Source organism: Harmonia axyridis, chromosome 3 (genome assembly GCF_914767665.1).
Source record: "Harmonia axyridis chromosome 3, icHarAxyr1.1, whole genome shotgun sequence".
In the NCBI taxonomy this organism is placed as follows: Eukaryota; Metazoa; Arthropoda; class Insecta; order Coleoptera; family Coccinellidae; genus Harmonia; species Harmonia axyridis.
Window position 1 is genome coordinate 9,306,025 of NC_059503.1, and position 24,153 is coordinate 9,330,177.

The following is a 24,153-nucleotide window of genomic DNA, read 5'->3' on the forward strand; positions in this document are numbered from 1 at the left end:
TTTTTCAATGAATTTGTTAATAATGTGTTTGTCCATCGCTATAATCTATACACTCCCGAACACGTCTCGGCATTGATGCACTAAGATGGTCTATTTATTCTTGAGGGAAACTATCCCAATCCAAGCAACTGTATTTCATGTCTCAGAGCCGCAAAAGTCCGTGGGCGAAAGATCGGGGGATCTGGGCGGCCATGGCAAAAGATGGCAAATGGGTCGCTTCGAAAAAGTTTAAACTAACTCTGGCAAGGCATGAGGTCGGGCATTATCTTTCTGCAATATCGGTTTCTAAAGGCACTAAGTCTTAGACGTCGATCTTGAACTTCATTTGTGCCCCTTCGACGTCTGGTCCCTACTCTTCTTCGATTTTGGGCATTATCAAACCACGCTTGATAACATCTCATAGCAGAAGTTAAATTTCTGTTCGTATACGGTTAGCGATTTGTCGAAATGACAACCCCGTCTCCTGTAGACCAATAATTCGACCTCTTTCAAATTCACTTAGCTGGCAATAATTTCTGCGTACACGTGTTCTAGGCATTTTACCAACAACTAAATATTGACTTTAGATCTTCTCGAACAGCTGGTTTATTGTAAAATTCAAAAAACTTGCTTAAAAGGACTACAATATTCAAATAACAGAAATTGTTTACATAAAAAAAACCTTCACTTTTTTCTCCAAATTCAATAAATTAATCCTTTGCTATACTATATATGTTTACCAGAAATAATTTCAAATGTGAACAGCTCTTTCTGGGTGTTGCAGTTTCTTTGTAAGTTATTATATAATTCTCTAGTTATTTTTGACACATGTTCTAAACCAACTCAATTCGAGCCATCATACGTGTACCTCCCTTTCCTCGAAGCGATGATAGAAAAGGACTTGTTCGAATATATGGATAATGTATTCAATTCCATACTCCATCTCTGAGGCCGAACCCTCTACATTAATATCTCCATGTCATCAACCAACTATTTGAAAAAAAAAATCCACGTATTCATCCAAAGGTTTGTGTTTCGAACATCACAGAGACCGTTATATCTCGGATGTAGCTACGCAAAACTGAATAACGGCAGTATCTGAACCGAGCCGGGTATTAGAAACTCTATCCGTTCATGAATTTTTCCCGGCTTTAGCCAGGAGGAATAAATCGTTCCAGATTTTTCGTAATTAAGTTTTTCGCAGTCAGGTTTAATGTCTGTTATAAATTCTCATCAAATAATAACAAAGGATTCAGCTCTTTTAATATCCGCACGTTTCGAGCCAGAGTTATTATCACCCACTACTTTCGCTGCCTGGAAATCTATTACCCGAAAATTACTCGCCGTCTCGGTGAAATGAGGCGAGAAACTTCGGATTATTATCTTTTAACTTTTGGTTTATGCGATTAGGATTCACTGAGATTCACTTTCGAAATATTTGTTTGTTCTGTATCTGTTCGGGAAGTTGGCGAGAAGATTATCGTGGAAGCGAAGTGGGGAGTTTTCTCGCCTGGTTTTTGGTCCTTCAAGGCAGGATATTGAAAGTATTATCTTTTTTCATTTACCTCCTAATCGTCCCAGACAAAACAATTTTCTGGGTTCTGCTTGTAGCAATAGTAAATTTTTTGTTTTCATTTAAATATTTTGTAGGTAGTAATAAGTTTTTATCATATGACCCTCAGAGGAGCAGTAATATGTGAAAGGTGTTTTTTTAGAGCTATAGAATTTTAAATTGCAATAAAACAACGATGGATTATTCGACTGACATGAATTTAAATTATCCGCAAGATAATCTTGTTGCATTACATTTTAAATATGATTTTAGGCATATCATCGCCACGGCTGGCTCGGATGTAGTCCAATCTGGACGTCCAATTTTCGATTACTTTTTCCAACATTAGTGGCCGTATATCGGTAATAACACGGCGAATGTTGTCTTCCAAATGGTCAAGGGTTTGTGGCTTATCCGCATAGACCAATGACTTTACATAGCCCCACAGAAAGTAGTCTAGCGGTGTTAAATCACAAGGTCTTGGAGGCCAATTCACAGGTCCAAAACGTGAAATTAGGCGGTCATCAAACGTGTCTTTCAATGAATCGATTGTGGCACGAGCTGTGTGACATATTGCGCCGTCTTGTTGAAACCACAGCTCCTGGACATCATGGTTGTTCAATTCAGGAATGAAGAAGTTAGTAATCATGGCTCTATACCGATCACCTTTGACGGTAACTTTCTGGCCATCATCGTTTTTGAAGAAGTACGGACCAATGATTCCACCAGCCCATAAAGCGCACCAAACAGTCAGTTTTTCACTCCAAATGCGGCAGTTTTGTTTGTTGAGGTAGCCATTCAACCAGAAGTGCGCTTCATCGCTAATGGACGTAGTGCGCGATACGTATTCCGCACAGAACAATTATGTTCTAAATAAAATTGCACTATATAGAAATGCCAATTTAAAGTTACATACCTCGAAAAAAAACACCCTATACGACCTAGTGTCTCGGTTACTTACGGTATACTAAATTGTAGATTCAAGACCTCGGAAAAAAATAATTCTGTCTTGCATGCGTGTATGTAGTAGGCTTTAAATGCATCAAACATATTGCTCGTTTTCGAGATAACCGATGTTTAATGTTTAAACATGGATTTTGTTTTCGCAATAATTTTCCATACTTTTACAATTTCTATTCGAACCTTTCTGTGGTATTCAGAAGAAAATGATCCTTCAAAAAAAGGGTTTCAAGAGAAGGAGGAGACCGAAAGAGAAATACTCTGGCAGAACCTCCAAAGAGTTCCTTCGAAACTTTTATACTGCAAGGTCCGAAAAATATTTGGATTTTAATAAGAACATGCTACACCCACTCATCGACTTCATAAGAAAGCATCGCTGTCTGAGAAAATATCTAATGAGTTATCAGAAACTGACGAGTTCAAATTCTGTGTGGGAGAAGAAAAATATCCCGATATCGGGTTCACGGGATGCTTAGCCATTACAAGCCTACGCAAAAAATGCTTTGGAAAAGAAACCTGTAGGAATGATTGAAGACATTCAAATGAAAAATCAAAAGCAAAAAAATAAAATGAAATAAACATTGGATTATTCGAATAGAAACAATAAATAAAGGGATTTGAAAATTACCTTAAGCGTTCTGTTTCCATTGCACACATTGGCAACATCGACTACAAATTACATGGATAGAAAAAAACATAAAATAAATCACTGTGATTAGAGTAACTAAGCTTCATTTTGATTAGGTTAAAGCAGGAGAAAAAGTAGAGAAGAAGAAGGTCACAGACTACATATCTGCCATATTATATTTCACATCAGATTGTTTTTTAAAGCTGTACCACTAGAGACTGTTGCCACTTTGTTCAGCCGTAACGTGATATAACGGTTTTTGAGAACTGAATTGAAATAATTTGAATTCACATTTGGAGTAAAAACCCAAATTGAGGATAAAAAGCTTTTGCTTTCATCAATCATTTTAAATCGGTAAAATAAACTAGCCGTTCTTTGAACTCAATATAATATTAGAACAACATGAAAAACTTACCACTGCAAGTTTTTTCGATACGTATTTCGCGCTCAGTTCCATTGAACATGAATGATGATTTATTGTGTGTATTTCTGAAAGAAATGGAGATATATCGACATCCGCCAGCCTGTTACAAAGTTCCGAAGTAGGTGCTGAGATGGGATCACAGGACATATGTCTATATCCGGATCATTTCATTCTGCTAGTAGGTTTTTTGATCCATTTGCGAATGATTCAGTTATTTGGCATTCTTTCTTTTTTATACTCAGCTCAATCACAAGAATATACATCTTTTTTCTCATACGAAAATGAGCTTTGGATTTTGGAATAAATTTGATTGATGATATTAAATTATGCATCAGCTAACAAAACTGTCCTGATAATAAAAAATTATTGAGAAAAAACAATCGATATGTGTTCTTCACTACTGTTCATCACCCAAGCCTCATAATCTACAAAAACTAACAAGTATATAAATTGAAATTGCAACAAAATCTTCATCAACTTGAAATTGTGATCAAATTTAAAATAATATCACGAATATAGAACGCTAGAATTTGAACTGTTGTCTTTCATTTGATATCCAGCAATTTTTTCCTACAAGAAAGAATCGTCATTTCAAATATACCTATGAGTATCATGAGGATCTTCCGTTTTCATGAATTATTTTGGCCCCGCTAAATAGTTCTGAGACTAAATGTCTAGAAAGCAGTTCGTGCGTTATTCAGAACCCAATTTGAGGAGAACTTCGCCAATGACGAGGGTATGACATATTTCAATTGTTCTCAACAGTATCCAGTATCTCCCAGCAACTTTAGCAACTGCCCAAAATTGTTAGGATAGGTTTCACTGCGAAGTCCGCCTAAGATTTATTTAGACGATAACTTACTGACATCAAGGAACAAGACCGATAAAGGTTGAGGAATCGATCAGGATTCACTAGATTCGCTAATATATTTATTAAGGATTATGGAAGTGTCGGAAATTGAATCAGAATTCAGAACGTACTATGGAAAGTTTTATATATTCGTTAGGTTGGTATTCCTATCAAAAGCATCTGGCATAACTCGAAACAATAAAATGCATGGTTGGCCGACTCCTATAATTCCTAAATAGTGTAGTTTGTTGTGATGCCAATGCCAAATAATATTGTCTATCTTTGTTGTTCTAATGATTGGACCAGGGGAGGTGAGGAGAGGGGGTAGCAATGTTATGATAACTACGATTCTAAAAGCAATTATTGATCAGCAAACCTTTGCTAGTAAACCATGGAGTGAATCAGTATCAGGAAATATCCGAAATGTGCATTTGCTATAAAAAAAGAAATGACAAATGCATCTCTATGTATTCAATAACCCCGAGACAGAAAATTCAAAGATTTGTCTCCAGAGAAATTGCAGTTGAAAAGCACAAGAACGAACTGAAGTAGTCTTTCCGTTTCAATGGAATTGTTGAAATATCACCATGTATTGAAGATATAGTTGCTGCATTTCTCTTTCTCTATGACAGATTCTTTCTTCTCATCACACCGATACCTTTCTCTAGTCTCACTTATTTCATTGAATAATTTTGTATCATTCTTGCCACTCTTGTATCTTATTCCTCTAATCATTAATAATTGTTTGATGGAATAAGTCACTGAAAGAACCATTTTTTTTTCAGGTCGCTTGGTTACGAGTAGACACCCAAACAATTCTGACCATTCAAGGTCATGTAATAACGAAAAATCACAGGATAGGTGTAACCCACAGCGAGCAGAAAACCTGGTACCTCCATATCAAGGAAGTGAAGGAAAGCGACAAGGGATGGTATATGTGTCAGATAAATACAGACCCAATGAAGAGCCAAGTTGGATACCTTGATGTCGTGGGTAAGAACGTTTTAGGTAAAGTGTGCTTTCTTAGATATCTCGTCTTTTTTTGTTCTGGTCGTGTTCTCATATCAAGTTGGCTATATGTGATCGCGCATTCTTGTAAAAATGGACTGGTGGACTTCTGTAACAGAGTGGTTCACGAACAGTGAGTAGTTGTACAGGGTGCGCAAATAAGCGAGGTAAGCGGCTATATCTCAGGATCCACTCATCGTAGAGACTTGCGGTAAAAATTTCACGACTAAAGTGTACAAGAGAACACACTGGAAATTATTTTGAAGTTCATACTACTACCGCTAGGGGACGTAATAGCTACCGTCGAGTAGAAAAATGAATTTTACTCGAAAATGTTTCATATGAAGTTGAAGAAGAAATATCATCACTGTAATCCTTGGACAATTCTCTATCTTTTTGAATTGTCACTTTCGATTTTACAACATCAAATAAGGGTAGGTGAAAGGGAGAAATCTGACTGATTGAAACGCTTGTAACTTCAGTTTGGCTCAACATTTTTGATGGGATTTCTGTTTCTGTCAGAACTTAAAACATAATTTGATTTTTCGCAGTGCATCAGTTGAAGAATATATTCTTTCGGCCATAACTTCAGAACGTTTGAAATGATCGCTTTGCGACCTTGAGGTTTTTTCATGCTAATTTGATGGAACTTCTGTTTTTGTTAAGAAAATCCTATCATTACATTTGAAATTTCGCAGTAAAATGAACAAAACAATGAACTTCTGACTTAGCGCCCCCTATCGAAAGCAACAAAAACAAATTTATCATGAATATATTTTTTCCTCAATCAACAAGATATTATCTTTCAGACGAGATCCAATTTGCTCAAAAATGTTGAACCAAACTGAAGTTACAGGCGTTTCAATCAGTCAGATTTCTTCCTCCCACCTAACCTTATTTGATGTCATAAAATCGAAAGTGACAATTCAAAAAGATAGAGAATTTTCCAAGGATTACAGTGATGATATTTTTTCGTCCACTTCATATGAAACATTTTCGAGTAAAATTCTTTTTTCCACTCGATGATAACTATTAGTCCCCTTGCGGTAGAGGCATGAACTTCGAAATAGTTTTCAGTGTGTTTTCTTGTACACTTTAGTGGTAAAAATTTTTACCGCAAGTCTGTACGATGAGTGGATCCTGAGATATAGCCGCTTACCTCGCTTATTTGCCCACCCTGTACATAGTATCATGATGAATACTGTGCGATCATATAGAGCCAGAATTTCGTTGGCCTCTTTCGAAGACAATAATGTCCATTTTTTGCATTGCTTGATTTCTCTATTATCCACATATTAAACACGCCTGGGACATTATTGGAATAAATCATGTCACGTAGCATATTAAGTGATGAATCTCTCCATTTGCAACAGAAATCGATATTTTTGGTAATCTCAGAGTGATCAACTTGTTATATTGAAAATATTGCCCATATGTATTCACAAAAATCTTCATAATTCTGCCTACCTTCTTCCATCAAAGCAAGTTACTATCGATTTCAATACTAGCAAAAAAAGAAACAAATCCCCCAGATTTTAAAAGTTTGTAGAATCGCAAACAAAACCCCCCAGACAATAAACCATCCCATAATTTAAAACTTTGGAACGATGTTTCCACAAGGACAGGGAGCTCCTATCAAGTTTCCTGATGAATAATCAACAAGCTCCTCTTTCTGTTTGTCGTGCTTAATACTTCAACATCCTGAACTCTCCATTGAACTTTCAGTCTCCCCGGATATACTCGATACGCGAACGAGTCCAGATTTGATAGTTGATGAAGGATCCAATGTCAGTTTGCACTGCTCTGCCAGAGGATCTCCAGAACCCCTCATAACATGGAAGAGGGAAGACGGCCAGATGATTCCTCAAGGAGCGGATAACTACGGTAAGTTCCTGGACTTGAATAAACTATGAGGCTTGGATGCGTTACCGATTATGACCTGCATAACTTTCGGAGTTTCGGGAGTTGGTAGTCGAATATTTCAGGGTTTTAGTGCGGATTCAGTTTTATCTTGTTCCTTTACGAGATTCGTTTAGGGTTAGAGCGTGATCGTAAATAGCACGAAATTATGTGGATAGTAAATAACGCTTATTTGAATCAACAGAAAACTAACGCAAATAATAATGGGTGTTTTTTTTCGAGGTATATAACTTTAAGTTGGCATTACTGTTCAAGATGGCTACCGATTTAACAGATGTCAAGTGATTTATTCTCAGTTTGGTTTGGCAATTCATGACGAATAGACTCACGCCTGAATAACGCTTGCAAATAGTGTAATTTTATTTCGAAAATAATGGTTCTGTGCGGAATACGTATCTCGCACTACGTACATTCTATTTAGTTTAGCGATGAAGCGCACTTCTGGTTGAATGGCTACGTCAACAAACAAAACTGCCGCATTTGGAGTGAAGCTAATCCTCAAATGTATGTCGACACACCGTTACATCCAGAAAAACTGACTGTTTGGTGCGCTTTATGGGCTGGTGGAATCATTGGTCCGTACTTCTTCAAAAACGATGATGGCCAGAACGTTACAGTCAATGGTGATCGGTATAGAGCCATGATTAGTAACTTTTTCATCCTGAATTGAACAACCATGATGTCCAGGAGCTGTGGTTCCAACAAGACGGCGCAACATGTCACACAGCTCGTGCCACAATCGATTTATTGAAAGACACGTTTGGTGACCGCCTAATTTCACGTTTTGGACCTGTGAATTGGCCTCCAAGATCTTGTGATTTAACACCGCTAGACTACTTTCTGTGACTGTAAAGTCATTGGTCTATGCGGATAAGCCACAAACCTTTGACCATTTGGAAGACAACATTCACCGTGGTATTGCCGATATACGGCCACAAATGTTGGAAAAAGTCATCGAAAATTGGACGTCCAGATTTTGAGTTCTATAGCTCTAAAAAAACACCCTTCAAAAATGAAAAGAATTGGTATATGCATAGAATATGCATTTCAAGAGGGGTTTATACCACGTGGCATTCTCGTGATCTGCCAAAGTTTAACTATTCCTCTCTCCCAGCGTTTTTGAGATCTCACCTCTTTTCTGTTCGATCGAAGTAATCTCAAACGTTCCTCTTATTTATCGTCCTTCTCTACCATATACAAATATTCAAAATACATTTTTAATAATTTTAACGTTTTTACTTTTAATTTCATAAAAAGAATTGTTTTGCCGAGAGTTATATCATGCATATTATTATTCTTCAATAACAAATCAATCTATTTCTATTTTTTTTAGTTCCAAATGAATTAATGAATATCTAAGGACTTTCCGCAATGACGAACTGTTCAAAATGTTTAAAACTGTTAATCACAATACCACTCCAATGCTAATCTTTCCGTGATATCAATACAATAAGATGACACATGTGCGGTAAAGGAGAATTTCCTATCAGTAATTTTTCCAAGAATCAATTCTTCATTTGTTATTTTTTTTTTCAGTTGCCACTGCGAATGGTCCTACTCTAAACATCACCAAAGTCAAGAGGGACCATATGGGTCCTTACTTATGTATAGCTTCCAACGGTGTACCACCATCTATTAGTAAGAGGATAATGTTGATTGTACAATGTAAGTATCTGCTTGTAGTACCTACTCTCACTGAAAATTTCTGCTTTCATTCTATTCTAATTTTAATTTTTTTTATTATAGTCCCCCCTACGATTTGGATAGAGTATCAACTTGTGGGTGCGTATGAGAATCAAGAAGTAGTGCTTGAATGCCACTGTGAAGCTTTTCCAAAATCAATTAATTATTGGACAAGAGACAGGGGTGAAATAATATCACATAGTGAGTACACATTGCAATCTACTATAGACTAATTTCTATTCGATTTTGAAGATCTCGATACCGGCTACATCTTGATATTAATTATATGTACTGAGAACTATTTTCATCACGAATTCTTTGTTAATGCATTAAATGGGCTGTAGGGGTAACAATATTCTTGCCACGAAATTTTCATCCATGTTTTAATGCGCTATATTTACTACATTGGAAATTTCACCAGGCGTGCCGGAAATTTGATCGAAGCATCAATATTTCACATATTTAACAAAAGACCTCGTTTATGGAGGCTGTTAACATTTTTCCTTATATGGTTTTGCTATAGAAGATCATGTTGTATTAATTCTCTGAAATTGAACTCTTATTGATACATCCATTATTTCAAATGGGATAACTCTTTGAAATCCATGATTTAAATGCCAATTGTCTTTTAAACACTATTGAGCAGAAGGGAGAAATTCAATTCATTTCAGGTCTGGAAATGAACCAAATATTATATTAGCTGTACAACGTTGTTTTCGCCATTTTACAATAAATGGCTGTAGCGGTAAGTGGTAGTCGAAATAAAAAGATCCTAGATGTCGTACAATAAGCTACGGTATTTGAAACATAACGTCATCGAAATATTAGTCGATTTGTGTCTACATCATGAAGATATTCTGGATTAAACATGTCAGCATACGAGCCAAATTCTCGTCATTTGCGGAAGGTCTTTATTTTCTGCTTCAATACGAAGAAATCTGCGGCTGAGGCTCATCGAATGCTCTCAAATACATATCGTGAGGCCGCTACTAGTGTTAAAACGTGCCGAGAATGGTTTCAACGTTTCAAGAACGGTGATTTTGACGTCGACCAGCTTGGCGGTGGAGGAAAGGAGGTTTTCGAAGATGCAGAATTAAAAGCATCACTTGAACAAGACTCGTGTCAAACTCAACAAGAATTTCAAAAGGCCTGAAAGTTATGGGGATTCAGAAACAAGGAAATTGGATGCCTTACGAGATGTTGAACGGCGTTTGTTTGCTTGTGACCTGATGCTTGCAAGGCAAAGGGATTTCTGCATCGCATTGTGACTGGTGACTAAAAATGGGTTCATTACGATAATCCCAATGTAACCTCAAAATTTTGTAACCTCGAAATTCAGGTTTTTACCTGAACTACCTTCTTAGGTATCCGCGGCTTGCTTCAGTGGAGACGGGGGGATTCTTCAAGATGGTAAGATATAATAGTTAATGTAAAGGGCGCCAGGTAAATTTCTTCCCGAAAATACCCTCTGGTTAGAACAAACAACTCTAAAATTTACCAAAAGAGTGTAATGATTGAAAGGTTTATACAGGTAGCACAAGATACAGCTGCTTATTGGCGTTAACAAGAAATAAGAGCAAATGACATGGATGACAGTCAAGAATTCGATAAATCGTAAATGATACCATCAGCTCATCACCAGAATTTTCCATAATCACAGAGTCCCTGGCCCGTCAATTTTTCCCACTCGAATATCTAGGCTCGACAGTTGACACTGGTAGCGCTAATGCACGCAGTACGAAACATAAACAAAAACATCAACCTACAAATGTCGGAAAATTCCACAACAAATTCGAGCACGTAACACCAAGCGCAGAAAATCATGGGGATATCCTGGCCATGCTTTCACGTGGACGGCCAAAGCGAATATTCATGGTTCCAACGTCATGTTAGATATTTAGTGGGACCAGCTCGGGGTAATGTATTATGAGTTATTGAAATGGACTGAAACAATCACCGGCGATCGTTATCGAATTAATGCGTTTGAGTCGAGCATTGAAAGACAAACGACCGCAATACAACAAGAGACATGATAAAGTGATTTTACAGTATGACAATGCTCGATGACATGTTGCGAAAGTGGGCAAGACAAACTTTGAAACGTTGAAATTCAGAAAAAGACGGCGGAAGCAAAGTTGTACGCCTATGTAACTTCACCTATTCATATTCATACTTCATGAACAGAAAGTGAACAACGTACAACCACAAAACCTCGATAAACTAATCATCATTGCAGGGATATATCTATTTTATACCCCCAATTATACGTGTCATTCATTCAGCGATACGACCAGCTCGATCACCCCAAAAGCGCAATATTATATAAAACCCTTTACAACGTCCTCGGCAATGTTTGGCTCTGCCATTACAACAGCAGCTGGCCCCATTGATCACGAATTCAAAGCAAAAGCATCCGATACAGTCCGACGCAAATTTGGGAATCCGATCAGAAGTTAGGAGTCAGAAGGGATTGGATTATTTGATATTCGTCCTTTGGTCAAGTTTATGTAAACCGATTTCTCTTCAGATCGGTCTGAATGGACCGAATTGTATACTTCGAGGGGTGGAATGAATCAATTTATTTCTACTTCCGAGGATGGATCCGATTGGAATTCTTGAGGTCGCATTAAGGTCTTAATTAAACCCATGTCATGGGGGTTTATGCCCAAGGAGGGACTGCATGATGAATTTAATTCGGTCGGATCAGATTTGTCGTTTTCGGATGCTGAATGGAGCCAATATAGGCTGTCCCATCGGGCGTCAGCCGATATCTCTGAGGGCAACGCTCCGAAGTTTCTGAAATGTTTTAGGAACGTCGCCATTCGTGTAAGGATAAGGCCATCTATAATAGCGGAAATTTGTTGTCATTATTCTACCAGAATATCTCATACTCCTGTTTATTCACAATGAATTTCAAATAACTCAATTTGGCACATTCCATACAACTTTCTGATTGGTAAATTTGGAGCTTCTAAAGATTTTTCTTCAAAATTAAAATATTTTGAAAGACACAGAATAACCATATCTCTTCGACCTTGAAAGTATCACATCTTGAATGTGTGGTGTTGCTCACCAAGTGGAGCCGTGACATCATAAGTCCATCATTGAGTAGAGACTCGGCATTGTTGGAGAGCGTCCAGCGACGGGCAACTCGTTTGCCCTACGGCATCTTACATCCCAGTTATGGTGAAAGACTGTCCATTATGAATCTGTCCACGTTTGATGACAGAAGGCTGCGTGGTGATCTCATCATAACTTTTCGTGCTCTCCACAACTTTTTTGGAATTGACCTCAGTGGTCTCTTCAAGTTGAACCTGGAAGACCGTCTGCGAGGTCACGCTTTCAAGCTCAGGAAGGAAAGTTTCAAAACATCCCAAAGACAGTTCTTCATCACAAACCGCGTGTTTACCGTTTGGAACTCTTTACCTTCATCGGTGGTGAACTCAATTTCTGTGAACTCTTTCAAAAACAACTATGATACCTGGTTTCGTCGCGAGTGAGTGCTACTTGTGGAGCTGTAAATTACTTTATGTAATGTAATGATTTTTTTTAAGTTTCGGTGTATTTTTTCATATATTTCAATTTTTGTGAGTTTATAGGCTTGGCCTCAACTCTTTACCTTGTGATAATAATAATAATAATAAAAGAAAAGGAAAAACAACGACGTTGCTTTGGTTTCCAGGCGATAATGTTATTGAGGAGAATTAACAAGCAGATAAACCTGTAAAAAACATTCTTCACTGTCCTTCACCCGCTGGATCTGAATCCTTCGGTGGACTTGGAAAAGAACACTACATGACATAAGAATAGCTGAACACATACTACGTAAAGGTCCATAATTGTCCAGCTTAGAAAACAGAAACATACAACAATCGACACAATGGAACGCTGGCTAGACTCGATCGACGCGTCGATTGGCTTTTTGTGCATACTTGTAAAACCCCACTCAACGCGTCAATCCACTTTTGTAGCACACTAGTTCGCCTCATGGTACAGATTGAAAATAATGATTATTGAATTCATTCAAATTGATACGAGCACACTATAATCATAATGTACATCAGTTCTTCTGATGAGTTTGATTAAGAGTTAGAAGAATTAGGAGTTGCCATATTACACCATATCCCCACATAAATATTTGGTGACAACAACAGATGGTCTTCGTCAACCAGCGTCAAGTTGTGCTAGTATGTTCGCTTATAGAGAAACTAGTTCTCCAGATATTCGTGCGGTTGGATTTTCCCGAATTCCCGAACTAGTGAGTTACGCGAAGCCCATAACGCCATCTTTCGGACAAGCACAGAGTCACTTCAAAAGATTGAATTGGCCACAGTTCTGCTTTCTATCCAATCTAATTCAATCTGAGGTGTTATATAGAAGCTATCAATAAAGATCTATCAATTTCATTATTAACTAAGTGTTGCCTTCTCTTATTTTCTGAACCCTTGATGAATATTTCAATTAGGAAAGAATGAGATACTTCGCACCATCAAGCGTAATCAGTAATCAGGACACCTCGTTCTATATTTCAAGATACACTTGAACCAAACTTGAAGTACCTAGTTAATTTCGTTGAAAGCTTAGCACCCTCGAAACTTCACCTGGCGAGGTTTACCTAATTAGCAATATTATTTCCTTAACTGGGAGGATTTTAGACGGTTAAATGAAGTTCTCGGTTCGGAACAAACGAACTCCTCGTAACAAGTTTTTTCTGTACATTTTGACCAGCTTAGGACAGGTTTATTCCCAGGAAAATGACAACTTTGAGGGGAAGATGAAATAGATTCAGGACTCGGATATAAATACACAAAGCACTAAGTTAGATTCATATATGTATCTCACTAATATTATACATATTATAACAAATTGGAGGTAAGAAGTTTATCAATTTCATAGAAAAAATTCTACTGATGTTATTCAACCAATCCATATTCAGAAGCCTTCAACGAATATTCCGACAAAGATATTGTTATATTCAAAAACCAAAAGTTAGTAAATTTCAGGTTCTGACCAAAATTTAGTCTTTCAGTTTCTGAAGATGGCAAAATCGAAATGTTCGTGAAATGCTTGTAAAAATTCCTTGAATCAGAGTGTAGCTAAAACAACTTTCACTGAAACAGAACTTGAATATTAAAATTTGAAAAAATACGGAAAAAATAACATGAATATTCCAGTTACCAGAAAAGTAATCATGATGGTAGACGTTAGCATGAAATAATTCTTCATGGGTTATAGAATATAAGCTATCGATGGTTTCTCTATAAGCGAAAATAATAGCCCATCATGACGCTGGTTGACGGCTACCGTTGGCTTCTTATCTGAAGAATCAAGATTTTCATTGATTCATTAAAATGTTAATCTCTATTTTGCGTAATAATTTTACAAGAGTATGGAATTCACACATTTCTCACTATCTCGAGATGTTTTGCGTACCGAATATTTTCTGTGGGACATTACTACTGCTGCTTCATCTAACTCCCCATCAAGCTCATCAGAAGAACTAATAAACTCTCATTAACAATGTCGATTAAGCATGCGCGAACTTATGTCAACTTCTATCTGAAGCGTTAAGTAACGAGCCAGTGACGGAACATTGATACGCGACAATCCATTGGCGTGCGATATCGTTATATATTCCATATGTACCTGAGTGAAAATGGTAGGGAGGGTTCTATATCAAAATCTAAAGTTCATCTCAACTTTCTTAATCGCGAAGATTGAGTTCATAAAGTTCCCTGAGCTCACTATATCGAGTTGTGCATCTCTTTCAATCCGTAAAAATTTATGTTAACCTAACACAAACTTGTAGATCGCATACGTGTTTGCCCATCAGAATTAAATGTATTGATCCCTTCATGAATAACTTCTCGAAAATCCCTATCTCTCAAACTCCGTCACGTTCCATTATGGGAGAAAATATTGCCGAGACAAATCCACAATGCGTAAGGTAGAAGTTTTGAACAGAAGTTTCGGGATTTAGGAGTTTCACGGAGAAAGTGATCCGGGAGATTAACAGTTGGTCCATGTCCCTAGGAGGGAATTTCTTGCATGGAGAGCAAATTGAAAGAGACTGGAAGATATGTACATCTATTTCCATTTTCCGGTGACATGGATATTGCACCAGATTTGATTTCTTATCGAAATTTTGCGCGAAATATTAATTTCTCTAAATGAAATCTGCAATAATCTCATCAATAACAATTCGATTGAGGAATATCCCAGAGGAATAGCGAGACAGTTATTCTCGAGATGCATATAAGAGAGACCAAGATGCAAAAAGATACGAAAAATATGAAATTTTTGATAGGTGTCGTGGCAAGAAGAGGCACCATCAATATGCGTGCCCAAATGATGGCGTTGTGGGTTGCCTACCATTCCCTAAATCGGCACTGCAAACCAACCGCACTACGTTAGAGTCTTTATGCTCCTCTATGGAGACCAAAGGTGTATTCAGCAGAAATCACTGAGTGACAAACTGATGATTCCATCAGTGATCTCGGGATGAAACGCCGCAATCTTCAGTGAGAGGGCGTAAGTTCGAATGTGCTTCGAGAACGCCTCGCCAAAGATTTTTCGATTATTTGTGATTTTGAATAGATCTAAGGTAAAGTGACGCTAAATAAGTGGTTGTTTGAAAAATTGATGAAAACGAGTTTCGTGTATTGACAAATACTTTTTTCTTGGGAGAAAAATAATGTGCAAGTAGAACTATTGCTTGATTCAGACTCTGCTTCTTCGACAACAATTTTCAAAATGCGGATTTCAGACGTTATCGAGGAAACACTTCTGATGCTTAAGACTCTGGTAGCCCGAAGTTAACAGTTGTTTCCGAAAACATCATTAAATTCCACCAAATGGTTTTGAATGATCGTTCATTGAAGTTGAAATAGATAGCGGTTCAACTGAAGATTCAAGAATGCAGAGTATTCAATATTTTGCTTGAATATTTGTTCATGAGAAAGCTTTGATCCAAATGGATGCCGCATTTGCTGATAAACAGCAAGAAGACCTTATCGATTCTGAACGTTTTTTGGAACTGTTTAAGCGTAATAAAACTCAATTTTTAGAGCATCAGCTGAAAAGAAAGCAGTTGGTGAAAGCTACCCAAAGCGACCAAGCTCTCAAACATCAGCTGTTAAGGTATTTTGAGAGGGGAAGCGTATATTATTTATTCACTTTCTCAACAAAGATAAAAACATCAGCAGTGAATATTACATAACGTTATGAAATCGATCGAGTGCAGAAATTATTGAAAAACGTCCTCAAATACAGATGAAAATAATTATATTTCACCAAGATGGTCATATTGCACTGCTTACTGCAATACCACTAAGCTCATTCTCCAGATCTGCTTCCCAGTGATTACTGGATTTTTGCCGACCTCGAAAAAATGCTCCAGGGAAAGAAATTTGGCTCTTAATTAGGTATATACAAATATTTCTACTTAGAAGGTATTGAGAAGTTAGGAGAGCGTTGGAGATGCGAGTTGAGGTGGACGAATGAAGTCGAATTTTTAGGAAGATATGTTCATTTACTGTTCAGGCTAGGGACTCAGTGAAGTGTTATTTCAAAAAAATGTTTCCTTGTCTTGAGGAACTTGTTCAAGAGTAGTTATAAATGACAGTGTGTTGAGTTATGAAGTTATTATAATATTATTATATTGTTATGAGCAAACACTTGTTTATCCAGATAAAGAAAGAATATTCTTCAGTCAGTTGACCAAACTCATAATAATTAAAACGTTGTACAACCTACCGAAATCTTCATTCAAAATGCTAGCAATCGATATTATCTGGCTTACTCCGAAACTTTATTTTTTATTTTCCATTCTTCAGAAATCTTGCTTTGGACAACATCCAAACATTAATCATAACTTTCCCAAATCTCTGATCTACGAATTCATAACACTGCATTCGAAGGTGAAGCCTAATTACTCCAATTGATCAGTTAATGTCTTGAAGCCTAAAATAAAGCCGCGTTATTCAATCAATTCCTTGTCAGTTAAGAGTCCCTCAAACTGACGTGGATTAATAGCACTGCAATAATTCAAAATGAGCACCCCGCTGATGTTGAACGGTTTGCTACTATTCCCGCGATTAAGAGATTATGAACAATTATGTTCATGATCAGAGTAAACAGCGATCCTTCCGCAAACATATTTAACACGATCAATTAATCAAGTGTGCTTGGATTAACCTCCACCCGTTGTTGACGCATTCCCTGAAGGCAAACTCAGTCTCTGGTTGATTTAACGCCGGGATATCGTGCCGTTTTTTTTTCGCTTCGTTGTTTAGAAATCGGTTCCTGCCGACTAATTAGTTCGAGTAGCGTCAGTCAGCATATCAATTCGGCTATTTTGTGCTTTCGTTTGGTACACATCTTCGAGATGAGTTCAGTTCCTGGGGGAATCGATGAAGACGCTTTGGCCCGATTGTCGTTTGAATGGAAATGGATTTATAGTGCTCTGTTAGGAGAACCAAGAGTTCTTTAAGCTTTGTTTTCTGTTGCAATTTTTCAGTTATAAAGTAGACTTTTCTGTCCTTGAATGAACTATTTGGGTCACTTACATTTGGATGTCAAATATAAGGAAAAACATAGGAAATATTACAATCGTACGATATCGTACTAGAAACATCCATGTCTCTTTAGGTTTCTCGAATCTTCTTTTGACGATTACTACAGAGACCATGTGGAATGTTTCTCAGAATTTGTGACATATGTCGTAGCTTCTACAAAGCTTCTTCTGGGTACGAATGAGTGTTCTGTCAATATATCATTATTTCATTGCATCGTGGTAGTTACGACTCTGTAAGGCTACCGGTAACTGCGACCAAATAGATCTTTAGTTCTCAACCCTACCTATTCATACAAACTCAGGAAGATCGTCGATGCTGTTAATGAAATGGACGATATCCTTAGGAGGCTTGGCTATTACTTCGTGAGTATCCAGAACTGACCTTCCCATGTGAATGGTTCTTAGACTAGTCAGCCCCTGGCATTTCCATACTATGTATTTGGCTGTTTCTAGCTCCTTTCCACAGAGCCTGCGGATCTCATTTGCTGACTTACCCTCGCGGTACAAAAGGTATTTGTACTTGCCAGCAGTCCCACCATTACCCGAGGCTCAGCTTGTGGTAGCTTCAGGAGCTTTCTGGTTTAGTTCGGCGAAAGCACCACACATTTTTTTGCCTGATCAAGACTCGGAGTGTTTTTCCAGAGGGTTTTTCTGTTGTTTCACACCCATTGTTGGACAGCTCCCTTCTATTGGTCTTTTCCAAGCCCAGAAAATGGTCAAAGACCAACCGATGTTATCCTTGATGCCCTTCTTGCAAGTTGATCGGCTTTTTTTCATTCTCTTTGAAACCACAATGCCCCGGTACCCATAGTAGGTTTACTTTATTCCCTTCGGCCAGTTGCTTTATCCCATGCAAATGCTTGTGATCAGCAAAACCAGCTTGGGATTCTCATTAAAAATCCCCACATAGACTTCAAGAACTCGGACGACTTTCACCTTATATCTGGAGAGAAATCGATCAAGAACACTTCAACAATCTGATCGAAAATATGCAAATGCATTATCAGGCTGTGGCTGATTTAACTTTTGTGGAGCAGTGAATTTCAAACATCTGAATTCGACGATAAATAGTTATTATTAATATAATTGAGGATTTTCCGTATTTTGTATAATATGATCTCAAATTTGTTTCTAAACGATAAATTTCCTTGATTCGATGTTTTCATCAATATGTTTCCCTCCTCTAGTCTTTTTTTCAGATTGATCGAACCTGTTTGTCAAGTTGCCGTATTATATCCATTCCGCGTGGCTCGATGTTGTTTGTCCCCGTTTCACATATTCATTAATAATAATTCCAGTATTGATAATCGAAGCGCCTGTCATAAACCGTTCTTTATTTTCCCCGGCAAAAGAATAATACCGGAGAATAAATAAAAACACTAATTTCGTCGAACGGAAACGAACGTTTGAGGCCGAAAATATCACAGGGGAATCACCATAAATTCATGAAAAATGGCTTGTCCACCTATCGCACGGCACGTTGATGAATGCGAAATGATTGAAACATGAGAACGCGAGCACGTTCGGTTATAAATATACGATTTGCTGTGTTTATGTGATGGACGCCATTATTTCGAATTCGTTCCGTTCGATTTTCAGGTGGGGATTCACATCACTTGATCCGCTTGTCGGAAAATACATGGTTTTTATTGTTTTCGAGCGCTCGTTCTCCGAACCTATTGCTCTACCATTTCGTCAGAATGTCATCCGTAAGTTTTTAATGTTGAATCAGGTTTGGCCTTAAATTCGATTCTGTTTGTCTGTCCGGCCGATAACTACTGAATGGATGAAACTTGAAACTTCTAGCTGTATGTGGTGAGTATCCGTAAGTGAAGCAGAGAGATTGCGTTATGGTTGTCGCGCCACAGTCTACTTTGGCTCCAGCGGATTTATAGGAGTCGCCGCGTTGCAGCAGTACCACCTCCCCACGATGGTGTGAGAGGGTGTCTTAGGCAAAGATCGCTGAATTGCCTAACTGAAGAGTCCACTAGAGATCTCAGGACAAAAATCCACAATCCCCAGAGAGAGGATAATCTAATACTGACACAAGCTATTTACACTTGTGCTCAAGAATGTCTCAAAAGAAGGGGCGCGTATTTACATCACTACTACAGTCAGGCCACTCTGAGGTCCCTGGAATTATATAACCAGGAGTCTCTGACATGAGATTGCTCTGACGGCAACTCAACTATAGGTATCGGGGCATTGTGGTATTGAAGGGAATGGAAAAGCTTTCAAAAAGGGCACCAAGGTTATCATCTGTTGCACCTTTCTTAACCTTTCTATGGGCTTGAAAAAGACCAGTATAAGGCAGCGGTCCAACAATTGGAGTGGGACATTAAAAAAATCCTCTGGAAAAACAATCCAGGTCTTGCTCAGGCAAAGAAGTTTGTGATGCTCTACCCGATCTATTCCCGGCAGCTTCTGGAACTACTACGAGCTGAGCTACTAGTAATGGTGGGACTGCTGACAGGCCACTGTCGGTGCAAATACCTTTTGTTCCGCATGGGTAAGTCAGCCTATGAGAAAGAAGCTAGAAACAGCCGAACCCATAGTGTGCAAATGTACGAGTCTCAGAACCACTCACATGGATATTTCTATTCTGGATACACACGAAGTAATATCCAAGGCTCCTAAGGATGCCATCGGTTTCGTTAAACGTATCGACCTCCTCCCTGGGTTTCTATGAAAAGGTAGGTTCAAAAAAAAAAAGATTAATTTGCTCGTAGTTCCCGGAAGGCTCACTGTGCCGCAACGACCCCGATTCGGTGAATAATAATAGTAATAATAATGTTCGATGGAATTCAGGATGCGGATTTCCATGGATTTCCAGAGCTTCATCGACATTTCTCGGAAGATCTTGTGCATACACGATAGATCTTGGGCGCCTTCTTCGCAGTGTTTCGGTCATGTTTCCAGGTTCTCGATATCGATGGCAAGTCGATAAACTCTTTCACTAGCTTGAAAACTTGAATTATTTATGCGCCCAGGAGTGTCTCAAAATGAACCTCAAAGGGGCGCATATCTACATCACCATGGACAGCCAAACAACGCTGAGATCCCTGGAATCGTGTTGTCAGGGGTCTTTGCTGACTTGGGAGTGCCGTAACACCATAAAGCAACTGGCCAGAGGAAATAAGGTGACTCTACTATGGGTACCAGGGCACTGTGGGGTTGAAGGAAAGAGCGGATGAACTTGCAAAAAGTGCATCAAGGTTAAGACCTGCTGGACCTGAGCCTTTCTGTGGGATAGGAAAAGACCAATACAAAGCTGCGGTCCAGCTATGGAAGTTGAACAGTAGGAAAATCTACTGGACTAACACTCCTAGACTTGCTCAGGCAAAGAAATTCGTGAAGATTTCACCTACCTACGCCAAAAAGCTCATGAAACTGTCGCGAGCGGAGCTTCGGGTGATGGTGGGACTGCTGACGGGGCACTGTCGGTACAAACATCATTTGTACCGTATGGGTAAGTCAGCAGACGAGATTTGCAGGCTCTGTGGATCGGAAGCAGAAACGGCCGAACACTTGTTATTCAAGTGTCCGGAGCTGGCTGGCCAAGAACCATTCACATGGGTAAGCCAGTCCTGGATACCAGAGAGGTAACGGCCAAGGCCCCTAAGGAGGTTGTCAATTTTATTAACTGACGACCTCCCTGGGTTTCTATGAATGAGTAGGGTAGTGAACAAAAGATCTGCATGGTCGCAGTTCCCGGAAGGCTTACCGAAGCAAAACGACCCCAGTTCAAATAATAATAATAATAATAACTTGAAAGAAATTTGCAACATCTTTTTTTTTACGTCCTGACTCGATCATACGAAGCCCTATTGGCTTCATCGCATTAAGTTAAGGAATTAATGCGATACAAATTTTCACATTTTGAATCAAACATAATTGTGAGAACGTAAAATAATAATTGATACAAAATTCTTAGAAACTCAAACGTCAAGAACTTGCCTAAAACTGAAAAGTTATCAAACAAGTAGCAAAGAAACCATGCAGATATAGAAAATTAAACATTTCATTTCTCATAAATAACATTTGGTGTTGGTTATATATTCTTCTTTACGTTCCAGTTTGTATTCGTAATTTTGTTTGTTGAGAATAAAATGTTAGGTGGATGTTAGTTGACGAATTGTTTTTTCGCAATATTTTCTAGGTAATAAATATGTCCCAGAGTTGATAGAAGATGGATATAAAACCCATATGAAACTGACCTTGAGGTATCTGATAGAGCCAGACGATTATGGAATCTACAAATGCGTTTCCAAGAATTCTGTTGGAGAAATGGAAGGAACGATAAATGTTTACAGTAAGTTCGATATCTGTGATATCCAAAATGACAACTTTAACCTTTATTTCGTAGAAATTCCAGATCCGAACAGCAAGACTGTCAATTCCATCAACAACAAGGGTGAGTGAATTTGAGTTTTGCACGATTGCACTTCCAATTTCAGATCCATTCTAAAGAATAGGTAGAACAAATCTAGAACCGACGCATTCACCATTTTGTCACGCATAGCCTTTTGATATTATATCTCACTTCGAAATGAAAATATAGTAACTGACAAAGAAACTGCAACACCCAGAAGGAGCTGTTTGAATTTCAATATTTTTTTGTGAAACATAGTATAGCAAGGAGTAAATGACTGAAATTTGGGGAAATTGCAGTTTGTTTGTCAGTTAGTATACATTATATTAATCGTCAATGGGTATATTCAACATTGTACAACTAATTTTCATGCTCTGCCTGCTTCTATAACGACATCAAATTGTTTGATTGCGTTGAATAACAACCCACATCGGGATTTTCCATTTTGCCACGGTTGTATTAGGAAAAAGAGGTTGTATATTCATTCAGATACCAGTAATCGATCCTAAGTACACATCTGATCCTCAAACAACCCTGTCGGAGGGTGTTGTTTTGTAACCGCTCCGCATACTCGAGCATATTTGCCTTTCCATATCTGCAGAAATGCTTTACATAGGGATACGGGATTAATATTTGTCGACCAGGACATGGAAAGTTCAAAATTCGTGAGGCGATATGGTGTTATAATTTAGATGAGAATTCTATCTATTAAATACTATTTATCTACCAATAAATCCAATTAATTTCCGATTAGCCGGAAATGTTACGCAACTGTTTATACAGTTGAATAATTGAATAATATTTAGTGCCCTATATTTGCCTCCATTGATCTGTATTGCCTCTTTAACGAAATAAAGAGGCAATATTGGCTGTATGATGTAATCGAAACACAATAATTCTCATTGTTGAAATTTTGATATGATTTGGGTGTGGAAATTTGACTAAAGACCAATCGTCAAATATTCTACCGCTCATCTATCTGTCGTAGACCTCACAGTTCAAGAAAAAACTGAACACGAAATTATGGAAAAATCAGTAAAAATTGAATTTATTCACAAAAATCGTTTTATCTCCTAAAATATTCGTTACAGACACCTCAAATACAAACGTTTTTCGAAGATCGAGTTATGATCTAATACATGATGAGGTTTCGAGTCCTTATCTTGAGTCCAGGAGGGAAGACACCCTCGAGAAAATTTGAGGTTATAACCAATTATTTTTGAAATAATTGGCAAATAAATGAAAGCTCAAAAGCTCCTGGTTACACACCAGTAATTTCCTTGTTTTCTGATAAACCGTTTTGTGTCAAATAGTATTCTTAAATAATTATAAATCTCTTTGTATAATTCCATTCGGGAAATGATTATTTTCGATGTTTTCCAAACATCGACCTGCTCCTCTAGTCCAACTCTTATATATACATAAGATCGATAATGAGCAGCGGTAACCAATTTTCTAATACTCCCCGTTCACGCAATATATAAATTATCCCCAGATTGAAAATGAGCTTTTGAACAAACAATAATGGAAAACAATGTGCTTTTACGAGCCAGCCTTGTTTTACTGTGCATGTGAGTTGTTTGTCTTACCAATAGCATTGTCATTTTCGAAATAGAACCGTTTTTTTATACATAATCGGTATTGGATTCGATTTTGTGTTGTTTTTGAGTGGGTCGTTATGAATATTCGATGAGGTAGGCTCGTAAAATTAGAACCACAGAAATTAAAGGGAGCTAAAATAAGAACCTCCAGAAATTACTGAAAAAACCCACGTGTTCTGCTAGCTTATTTGATCTATTCTTGAAGATAAATGAATTCCATTTAGGATTGCCGATTTGTATTTATTTTGAATAATAGAAAAATGTTTCAGGAATTTCTCCAGACTAATAAGAGTTTGATTTTTCACAGGTCTATCAAAGTATCAAAAAGAGACTTCAAAAGATCATGTGAAGCCTAAAAAAGGTAAGAAATTTACTGATCTTCTAGGTGCATCCATCATGACCACAATCAAAAGGAATATGAAAATTTGTTGAAAGACCGAAACCTTTGTATCCTTCCTATGAGTTTTTCTGGAAGTAGTACCAAGAAGTCTTGAAACAAAGAAGCCATGAAAAAATTCTTCAGCATTATTGGAATCACAGTGTTCCATGATAAGAAAATACTATGCGAGGTCATAAAAAATTATGAATCTAGTGACTTTCT

The 24,153-nt window shown here is 37.8% G+C and overlaps 1 protein-coding gene across 2 annotated transcripts in view; it reads left to right on the forward strand.

The window, feature by feature from the left end:
• Window positions 1-24,153, forward strand: part of LOC123676471 (lachesin-like) — a 57,763-nt gene that overhangs the window by 32,358 nt on the left and 1,252 nt on the right. The window contains exons 3-9 of one of the 2 annotated variants that reach the window (XM_045612372.1): window positions 5,179-5,401; window positions 7,127-7,285; window positions 8,858-8,986; window positions 9,068-9,205; window positions 21,739-21,891; window positions 21,946-21,993; window positions 23,860-23,913. In XM_045612372.1, coding sequence (XP_045468328.1) covers window positions 5,179-5,401; window positions 7,127-7,285; window positions 8,858-8,986; window positions 9,068-9,205; window positions 21,739-21,891; window positions 21,946-21,993; window positions 23,860-23,913 — 904 coding nt within the window. The remainder of the gene's footprint in view (window positions 1-5,178; window positions 5,402-7,126; window positions 7,286-8,857; window positions 8,987-9,067; window positions 9,206-21,738; window positions 21,892-21,945; window positions 21,994-23,859; window positions 23,914-24,153) is intronic. The other variant, XM_045612373.1, reaches the window with a different exon arrangement.